General features: G+C 39.4%; 1 protein-coding gene across 1 annotated transcript; it reads left to right on the top strand.

Moving 5' to 3' along the window:
* Window positions 1-1,727: 1,727 nt before the first annotated feature.
* On the top strand, window positions 1,728-9,950 carry RALB (RAS like proto-oncogene B). The gene is made up of 4 exons (XM_010127126.2): window positions 1,728-1,884; window positions 3,043-3,251; window positions 5,706-5,883; window positions 8,009-9,950. Exons 1-4 carry the CDS (start codon window positions 1,771-1,773, stop codon window positions 8,126-8,128), a joined length of 621 nt encoding a protein of 206 aa, XP_010125428.1. The 5' UTR covers window positions 1,728-1,770; the 3' UTR covers window positions 8,129-9,950.
* The last annotated feature ends 553 nt before the right edge of the window (window positions 9,951-10,503 follow it).

Here is a 10,503-nt window from a genome sequence, read left to right as displayed (position 1 = left end):
AGCAAACAGGTGTGAGTAAAATACTCTGCATGGAGAAATATTACTGCTGAGATGTTTGAAAATGCTGTCCTGAGGGCACTGTTTAGTTGTTGCCATGTTTGTTCTTGTATGCAGTAGTCAATGAGAACTTAGTTTGATTTGTTGCTTTATGGAACATCAAGTCATAACAAGGGGAGGGGGAAATCTTCACAATCGGTGTACTCCAGGGCAGGCTGCCCAGACTGGACATGGAATTGTCAACCTCAAAATGTGAGGCACATAAACTGTATTGCCTGGAGCAAACTGCTTTAAGGGAGAAGCTTGGACTGGAAGACATCCAAAGGACCTTTCCAGGCTAAATAATCCTATAGTGTTTGTAGGCTGACAGTCCCTTAGTCTTTAGTTAATTTTGTTTAGAGCAGCTAGTTATCCTGAAGGTTCTCCAATACAGTACGCTAACTTCTATAATAGACCTTGTATTTCCATCCAGTAGAACCTGATGGGGTGGTGTGGCAGTTCCAGTATCTTTCTGGAGTAACAATATCCAGGCACATTTGAGACTCCTGGTAGGCCTGTTGTTTCTGTGCGTCTGGAATAATGGGTGCTGCTACAAATCAAGGCTGGTATAGCCACTTTCCATAGCGGTGTTTTCTGAATGGTCTGCTGTCCTCCTTTCAGCACTCTGCCAGGATATGAACAACTGGGGTCCTTAGTTGTGCTGCTGTGAGGACACAAGTGTCATTATCCTAGCATCTCCCTGTAGCCATCATGCATCTGGAGTAGTCATCTCTGGTTTTTCTCAATTTGGGAATCCTGACTGGTGACACATCTCTCTTTGTATTGGTCACTTCTGCTTTTGTCCTCAGTGTGCTGTTCTTAGAGCTGCTGATGCTTGTGTTTGTCACAACTACTATGTCCAGCTACTCCTAAAAAAAGCAGTATTTTTGAGAAGTCTCCAGCAATTAATTACTCAGTTTGCATGACACAAAGGCTTGTTAACCAGTACTTGTTTATGGCTTTGCAACATCAGGAGAAGAATAGGAATTGAGAATTTCTTGCAATAGAGTAGGATTCTGGTTTTGGGGATTTTTTTTCAAAATATTTGCAGCATCAAAAGGCAGGAAGAGTGTAAAATAAATGCTAATACCATGTCATAGACTTTACTGGAAGCTTTTGTAACTTGTTCCTGCCAGAATTTACTATGTATCTCTGCTTTTTTCTTAGCCTACATAGAAAGGAGATCAAAAGTAATCTTTCTACCTATAAGCAGATCTAAGGTATAGCTCTGCTTCCAGGTTGAAACTAAGCTTTATCAACATAAAAGAAATATTTTAGAAAGGTGTAAGGCCTTATAAGAAGAACAATAAAAAAAACCACTTAATTTCATGTTGTTTGAGAAAGTGGTGGTTTTTTGTTTTTTGGTTTTTTTTTTTGAAACTGCTCTAGATAGTCATGTAGGATGGGTTTACAAATAAGAACAGCTTGTTCGGCTAGTAGCTGCTCTGAGAAACCTTTGGCACTTTTATTAATGGTACTGTTGTCAGAAATAGAAAGTATTTCTTTTCATACTTCATTCCTACTCGTACTTTGGACATCAGTGACATGGTTTGCTTGCCAGTGTATTGAAGTGGCCCATTCTTCAGGCTTGCTGGGCAGGGTTTTAATCTGGTCTTTCAGCACTATTGAGATGCTTTATCTGCATGCTACCACGATGTCATGGATGGTGACCATGTTTCTTCTGTCTGCAGATCTAATTGGTTGCCTGGCACTTCATCTGCAGCAACTAGGACAATGGCTGCCAGTAAGAGCAAGAACCAGAGTTCCTTGGCCCTCCATAAAGTAATTATGGTTGGCAGTGGAGGTGTGGGCAAATCTGCGCTTACTCTTCAATTTATGTATGATGAGGTAAGTAGCTTTTGGTTCAGCTTCTCTAAAGGGCCAATGGATACAGCTTACTGAACTTTTTTAGTGGGACAGGGGAACTAAATATAACTATTAAAAGACCTGATGACCTGATTGGCAGGAGAAAAATGTAGGAATCTGGGAAGGGTGGGCTCTGGGAACATCTTTAGCTAAGGGTGACAAAATTAGAGCTTACTAGTGGAAGAACAGTCCTCAAAAGACATGCACAATGTGGATGGGCTTGTCTAAGTGTGTAGAGGCTGTTACCAGTTGGCATTGAATTTCAACTTTGTTGCAGTTTCTTCTAGGCCAGTTAAGGTTCAAGTCAGAAGTAAACATTCTAGCTCACTGTGAGCTGAATGATGAAATAGGTGTATTCATAGCATGAATTCTTCCATACTGGTATACAGGAAGCTAGATCAGACAATCCAGACTATGTGAAGAAATACATGATCCTGTAGTTCAGAAGTTAGTATTCATCTGTAGACTGTCCACACATACTGTACTGATGTGAATATCTGGACAGGTGGCATAGGCATTAGTGAAGGCCAGTCAGCTTAATCATGCTCGTGGCACGGCCTTTTGTAATTTGAGGCTGAGAGAAAGGAGGTGGAAAGGTAAGGAGTTGATGTTGGATGTGTGCTGTCAGCACAGAATTACAGGTTGAGTTGGCAGTGCCTTTGTGGATCTGATCAATATTGAATGGACTAAAGTATGTGCTTGTGTAATTATGGAGCAGACTTTCATGTTCAGCAGCTGGATGCTGTCATCTACACCTGTTGGAGCTTCAGATAGCTATGCTTGAAGTATACTCAAATGCTTTTTTTTTTTCTTGAAGTGAGAGATCCAGGTAATGCTGCCAGGTTGCTGGTAGTTTATACTGTATCTTTGTCCCCTGAATTATGCTGAAATTGCTTAAGTGTTTCATATAGAAAGACTCTTTCTCTTGACAAGGCAGACTGGCTCTTTGATGTATTAAGTGCTTTAAATAATTTGCTTTTTATAGTAAAACTAAAAAAAATATGGTGGAACTTAGTAGCTGACTGAATTATGAGAAGGTTCTCAGGAATTTAAATGTCACTGAAGTGAAAGAATGGATATGTACAAATACTGAAACCATTTGCCAGTAATTCTGAACACTAATCCTCGTCTTGTCTTCAGTTTGTAGAAGACTATGAACCTACCAAGGCTGACAGCTACAGAAAGAAAGTAGTTCTGGATGGTGAAGAAGTTCAGATAGACATTCTGGACACAGCAGGACAGGAGGATTATGCAGCTATCAGAGATAACTATTTCCGCAGTGGGGAAGGGTTTCTTTTAGTCTTCTCAATAACAGAGCATGAATCCTTTACAGCAACAGCAGAATTTCGGTAAGTAGTTTCTCTTCCCAGGCTGGGGGAAATACTTGGTTACTGTGTTGCTCTGACAACTTTTCTTAAGATAAAGAGCTGTAGCTTTTTTGTCCATTACCACTTGGTCAGTAAAAGTGGCAACCCAACCACTTGGCTTTCAGTAACTTTTAACTTAAACCACAGTTTCCAGCCTCTGGCTTTAGTTGTCTTTGTGCCTTCAGCTTATGAGTACATTATGCTAGCGGCAACTTCAGGCCAGTAACAGATTCTTGGACTCCTAAAGCATGTGTATTCAAGCCAATTTCCAGTCTTTGTGGATGTGAAGTTTAATTATCTTAGAGCAGTACTTCTGGAATTAAGTCTGTCTCTTGGCCAGGTTTCAGACACTGTATTGCTTACTGCTAGAAGCAGGTGCTCTAAGGAAAGGAAGGATTAGCCTCCTCTTTCAGGTATGGATTGGTGCCAAACAAGAGTTGGCAACCAGGCAGTACTATTGTAGGCAGATGTATTCCTAGAAAGACTCCCAGCAGCAGTAAATGCTTTCATTTTTGTTCTTGGGATTAGTAGTTCTAATGTAAAAATCAGCACCAGGCTGAGCACAGAAACTGCTTGTGCAGTGTAAAAGAAAAACAAGGGGTTTAATCCATTGTTCTGGTTTCAGAACTCATGTAGCCAGGTTCTTCAGGGAAAGTGTCCTAACTCTTATTTTGATAATAAGCTGTTGCCTCAGTGTAGAAGCTAATCCAGAGATTCCCTGGGACAGGTGTACAACTTGAAGTTAAACTTGCCAAAACACAGGGAAAGAGTTTGGAGTTTGTTTGCCAGAATAAAAGCTCTATCAGTCTGACTTACGTTCACTTTGCTTCAGTGGTACACAGCTAACAGATACTAATTGATAATGCAAGTGCTGGTGCTAAGGCAGACACCTTTTCCTAGGGTGTTCTTAAAACTATGGCAAGTGTCCCTTGCACTCTAGGACTTTGGTCCAGGTTCTTAATGTATTATACTGTTCCGGCAGTAGTAGGGGACTGCATAATCTTTTAAGAGGAATAAAAATGTTGTTCTTTTGTCACATAATATTTCTGTGACTTTGCCAGACTTCAGAAGGCTGACAGTTACAGGGTGCACAAGCAGAGCTGTTCTGCTGAGTTTGCTTTAACTGGAACACTAAGGGAGCTGAACAGTTAAACTGTTGTAGGACTGCAAAACCAAGTTCTGGGACTCTTACTAGTAAAAGATGGAGGAAAAGGTCAGATACCATTCAAAAAACAGGAAGAAAGTGAGACTTGAAGTACCCAGCCTGGCTTTTGGCTTGTGTGATTAAGTGAAATATAAGGTTAAACCCAAGGCTTAAGGCTTTGGATGAAAAGGAGTAGGAGTGTTTATCTTGACAGTTTGTATTTTTTGTCAGACTTCTGTAACCAGGTTAACTGTGTTGGTTCAAGATTCTAGCACAATAAAACAATGAAAAAGCAATGCTAGCCCTCAAGATGAGCAAGAAGGACCTGAAAGCTTTGATATGAAGAATCTCCTACTTTTTCAGTGGGTCAGAAATAAAAAAAAAGTGAAATTAGTTAAATGTAGTATTTAGTTAGGCTGACAGGCAAGAACCAGCTCCTTAGAAAACTCTTCCCCAGGAAGGAGTATAGGGGAATGGGTACTACGAGTGACCAGCATCACAGGCTAAACTACAGATCGATATTATTGATCCTGTACCTTCCAGGATTATTAAATTTTTTCATAGTTTAATACTGAATGAACTATGGGCTTGTCTTTAAACTCTAGCTCTCCTACTGATGATATGCATTCAGTATTTGCTTTAAGTGCCTCTGTAATCTGAAACTGAAGGTAGAGTTGAATGCAACAGCAGAATGTCTGCTTCAGTGTTAACAGTAGATTCTCGCGTACTCTACATTAAGTTATTCTATAGATGGAAAGTGCCGACATTTGAAGTAGTGTGGTAACTCAGTGGGATGAGGGGTTGTAGCACCATGCTTGTGTCTAGTTTGGCTCTTGTTCATAACAAAATGAAGCAATCTAAAAATAACTGTACACTGATACAGTTCTTCCAGAGTTCTAGATGGACAGCAGCATGTGTTTGATCTCGTTTCAACTCATGTTTTACTCTAATAATAGCACAGACTTTGAAACTGACCTGCAGCATCACTCTGTCTCCTTTCCTGGAAGCTGGTAGGTCCTTTTAGAATGACCTAGACCCTGGGTAGTAAACTTACTGACTAAATGGTAAAACCACCTTCCTGGAAGTGCGAGGCTTTTATTAGTGTAAAGCTCATAGCATTAGTATCTTAAACTTGGAATAATTTTAAAGTGTGTGTTCAACTGTTGGGAAATGTATTGTTAAGTGCTGTTGTAAACATTAGTAATGTGTAAACCACTTGATCCACTCCTGATAAGGGTGGGGACTTTGTTACTACTAACACAGATTTTTATTTTGAATACCTGATGCATTAGGGAACAGATCCTGCGTGTGAAGGCTGAAGAGGATAAGATCCCTTTACTGGTAGTGGGAAACAAATCTGACTTGGAAGAGCGCAGACAAGTGCCTGTAGAAGAGGCTAGAAGTAAGGCAGAGGAGTGGGGCGTGCAGTATGTAGAAACCTCTGCCAAAACTAGAGCGAATGTAGATAAGGTAAGGCAAATGATATCTGCTCAATTAGAGTGTTACTACTTGTTTAGTAGCTGAGCAACTAATTCTTGACTCTCAGTGGGACAGAAGCAAATCCACAGTTGGCTTCTGAAAGCCTAGATTACAAAAAATAAATGAATTTGCTGGAATGCATACACTTAAGCAAATACCTAGCTTAGAGGAGCCATAGACTTGTACCAGTTAATACTGTTCTTTTAACTGTTTGTACCTGAACCAATAGCTTTCCTGTAGTACCTTAGGTAAATGAGTTTAAGGATTCCCTGAAGTGTATTATTTTGTTTATAGACTGTGTCCTATTAGTGTAACAGCAATAAATACCAAGTTATAGACACTTATTGTTCCCTTTTTCTACAAAACTACATACAGTGTAGCTAATATTAAAGATTTTATTCTTGTTTTCTGCCAAGACTACTTTGAATTGTGAGGAAAAACTCTTCTTGCTGCGTCTCTGTCCTGTTTTGAGTTGTCCATGCTGGTCTAGGACAGTCATTCTTGGCATACTTCTGCTGCTGGCTACTTGTATAAATGGTGGTGGTGGGTTATTCCAGAGGAGAGAAGTGATGACTGTGGAGCACTTGCACAGTAGGGAAAAGGCAGTTTCAAGCCTCCTCTTCATTCTGTGTGTAGTGGGGATTTCTTGAAGAGAGTGCCTTTTTACTTCACCAATCCACAGAAGATGTCGGAAATTACTGTTCTGCCCCCTAAGGACTCCAAAGGTGTAGCTTGGTAGTTTGCATTCGTTTAAAGATTACAAATTGTAAGCAATTTTCTCTTTAGACAAAGACCACTTGCAGCTAGTTCTCCTCTAAGTTCTTGTAGACGGCTTTCTGTTCTTCTGGTCTATGTAGTTTACTAATGGAAATGCTATTGGTGCATAAGTTACTTACTAGGAACTATATCTGTCATTCTTGGTTAAAACAGTGTATATGAAACTCTTGAACTGAGACCTTCTGGTTATAAAGAATGTAACATAATTTAAATTGGGTAAAGAACCATCCTGACTTGTGGAATGTTACTAGAAATGCAAACTGTTGGATATATAAACTGGCTGATTTAGTAAAACATGACTACCTAGACTTGCTTTTGTCTGTGAGCTATGTCATGTGACTAGCAAATGACTAGACTGTTTTATACTTAAAACAGTTTTCGGATCAGCTGGGATTAACAGCAATGTAGCTGTGTCTGGAGTGTACTAGCATGGTGTTCTAGACTTGCTTTCCTAGGTCTCCTCCAGGTAGCTTGTGTGACATATTGGTTATCCGCTATGTACGCACTACTTTGTCTCTGTTAAGACAAGTTATCAGCCATTGTGGTGACTGTGTTGACACTGTAGCAGAGTAAAAAAAGAGGGTTTTGAATGATAAATTGTTCCATTTCTGATCAGTAGCATAGTCTTGTTTCCAGATATCAAAGACCTATGTAGTTCCCCATTTAAAAAAAAAAAAAGCCTAACTCTATAGTGACACTAAGTTCTTGTTCTGTAATCCTAAACTTTTTCCCAATAACCCTCTACATTAGAATGTTACGTCTTAAGTGGTACGTACCTATACATCAGCTGTACAGGGGTGAAATCGTCTAGAATTTTGGAGAAAATGTCAGAGTAACGACTTTTTCTGAATCTTTCTTGCAACATAGTATGAGAATTTTATGTTCCTGACACTGTCTCTTGAATGCTGTGCTTTTTAACTAAAAACCAGGCAGAATAGTAAGTAGCGGAGTGTGCTTGTAACTGCATGGAGAGGACTGGACTGGACTAAATGCTTTGTGTAGTTAACAAGTGTGATTTGCTTGGAAATGTTTGCTGAGGCACAGACAAATGTTCTTATGACATCGGAATGCTACTTCAGTGCAAGACTGATATTCAATAAAAAGTTTTTAAAATGAGACTGAATTATTTGATAGCAGGCAAGATTGTCCTTTTTGCTGCAGCTTGACATGCTACATAATTCTGATGTTGAGTTTGTCACTGGGATCTATGTCTAGACTGACTTCTGCTGTATGAGGTACAGCGTGGTGCTACATCTTTACTTGCTGCTGAATACAGTAGTTTTTATCTGCTTTCTGGTGGCAGATCTTGTTTAATCTTTCTTTATTTTTTCCCTCCTAGGTATTCTTTGATTTAATGAGAGAAATCAGAGCAAAGAAAATGTCAGAAAACAAAGACAAGAATGGCAAGAAAAGTGGCAAGAACAAGAAAAGTTTTAAAGAAAGATGTTGCTTACTGTGATGCTTGGGAACTGTAAATATCTATCTACAGGTGGCATGGATAAGATACCACTAAGGATATAGGGCTGGATTCATGAAAGGAAGTCTGTATTGGCTCCCTTGTCTTTTGCTTGGCATATCACACCTTCAAAATGTGAAAAAAGAACTTTGAAACCATTTCTGGTATCCAACAAAATCTATGCCTACTTAAACTGAAATGGGGTCTGTCTTCCCTGTGTCTTTCACAACTAGAAACAGTTTCAGAACTACAATCCTTCTGCTTGGTTATACAAAGTATTTTCGTATTAACTTCCTAGTTTACTCTAATGTTTCTCTGAATATATTTCTCTTGAACCTCTACTGGCCTTAACAAGCACAGCTGTTCAGGTTCAAACATTATTTTCCTTCCCACTGTTCCTGCCCTCCTTGATGTTGCAAACTGCAGAAAAGCTAGATGGCATCTGGTAAAAGTTTTGAGTCTCCATCTTCTGTTGGTTGTCACTGATATTTCTTACCCTGAAATCTACTGGCTTTGTCCCCACATTCCATGTAAGAAACAGCAACTGCCAATTGAGAGTCAACTCAAAACAAACTTTATTCCATGTTCTGTTTAGTCAATACAGCATTCATGAATCAAGCCTATGGACTCAATTCAAACTTATTTAGGCAATGCAGAAATTTCTATTTAAATACTGGCTAGATGCATTCCCCACTGCTCAGTCTTCTCATCCTTAAATTAGTGGTATGGGGTGAGAAAATGACTAAGCCTTTCTTCAAAAGGGATGATATTATCACCATCTCTTTGAAATGCTGTCCTGAGCGTCTTCCATGTATTGTGGCTAGACTCAATTACACTCACTTGACATCCGTCATCCTTTCCCTCCCTGGTACTGGAGCAGTGAAAATCAAAGTGTTGGTTTCATCGGCTTTGTTTCTGTTGGAATGCTTGTGATCATGTTGGAAAGGTGAGAACATCCACATCTGTCTCTTGTCTTGCTGAAGATGAAAACTTTGAGTAAGGATGGGTCACATCGTAACAATCATGACTTGGAATAGGTGAGGCATACATGCTACCTCTTAATAATTAGCAGGCTAGTGAGTTGTATGGTGTCAAAAAGCAAATGAAGTTAAGCAGTTGCCATGTCTGTTACTCACTGTTAATTTTATATGTACTGTTTCTGATGCACAGCAACCTAGCACATGGAGATGCACGTTGAGTTTTACTGTCAGTTATACAATGGTGGTCACGTATTGATCAAAAAATACCAGCCTAGAAATGGAAGTCAGTACTTAGTTTAGTAGCTGACAAGAGGACCTGCTGAGCTTTCTGATGCAGTTTAAGTGCAGTTGCCGAAAATACTTCTGTCACTGTTGTGGAAAGTAACTGTCCGTCTGATTGTGGAGTCTCTTAATGAATTATGGCTACTTCTGTTTTGAAGGAGTAGAGAGACTAAAGTAGTGACTGTATCCTGTTTGTTACCTGGATGCTTAAAACACAGTTACTTGGTGAAAGGATTATGCTATGTGGCTGTTCAGTGAAGCACACGGCAGCACTAAATTAACAAATACTGTTTCTTATTGATGTGAAGGAGTAGTGAATACTGTTCAGTACTTAGTACCATAATTTGAGGTTGAACACTTTTTAACATGTACTAGATTGCTCTTGTGCATTCCACATCTGAACTTTGAAAAAAAGTAAGATATGTTAGATATCAGAACCTCTGTTGGTCTGAGGTTTCACAGGGACTTACTGCAAACTCATTGTCTTCCATAACTAGTTCAACTTGTCAGGCAACTCATCAGATTGGGGAAACTGTACTAAATAAAAGGTGCTGTAATCTTAATTCTTGTCAAGTTAAATTCCTTCTTTGTTAATGTTATCTTGTATGTGCAGAAAGAATGGTTAACAAAATCTGGAAATATTTGTCGTTGAACAGCATAATTAATTGGTATTACAAAGCCAATTTGACAATACAGTTCTGCAAGATAGGAGGCTCCCAGATTCTGCTTCAAAATGAATGAGGGGATATTAGTCCCCCACAGACCTTCACCATGGATGAGGACTGAGATCCCTGAAGGTATTTAAAAGACATGTAGACGTGGTGCTTAGGGACGTGGTTTAGTGGTGAGCTTGGCAGTGTTAGGTGAACGGTTGGACTTGGTGATCTTAAGGGTCTTTTCCAACCTAAATGATCCTGAAAACGTGTCATTTGAGCTGTATCACCTATGTCTAAAGCCTATGTACCTAATGAGATGCTTGGAGGTGTAACACTTCGCTAACAAAATTTCCTCTTGAGGTTCCATGGATAAAGTCAATTTTTGAGTGCACATTGTGCATATAGCAAATGAATGTCTCTTTTTAGGGGAAGGTAACTCACTTAACCTTTTACGTTTCAA

Source organism: Chlamydotis macqueenii, chromosome 6, assembly GCF_036417535.1.
Source record: "Chlamydotis macqueenii isolate bChlMac1 chromosome 6, bChlMac1.mat, whole genome shotgun sequence".
Lineage (NCBI taxonomy): Eukaryota > Metazoa > Chordata > Aves > Otidiformes > Otididae > Chlamydotis > Chlamydotis macqueenii.
The sequence above is the reverse complement of the archived record's forward strand: the minus strand, read 5'-3'. Positions and strand labels throughout refer to the sequence as shown.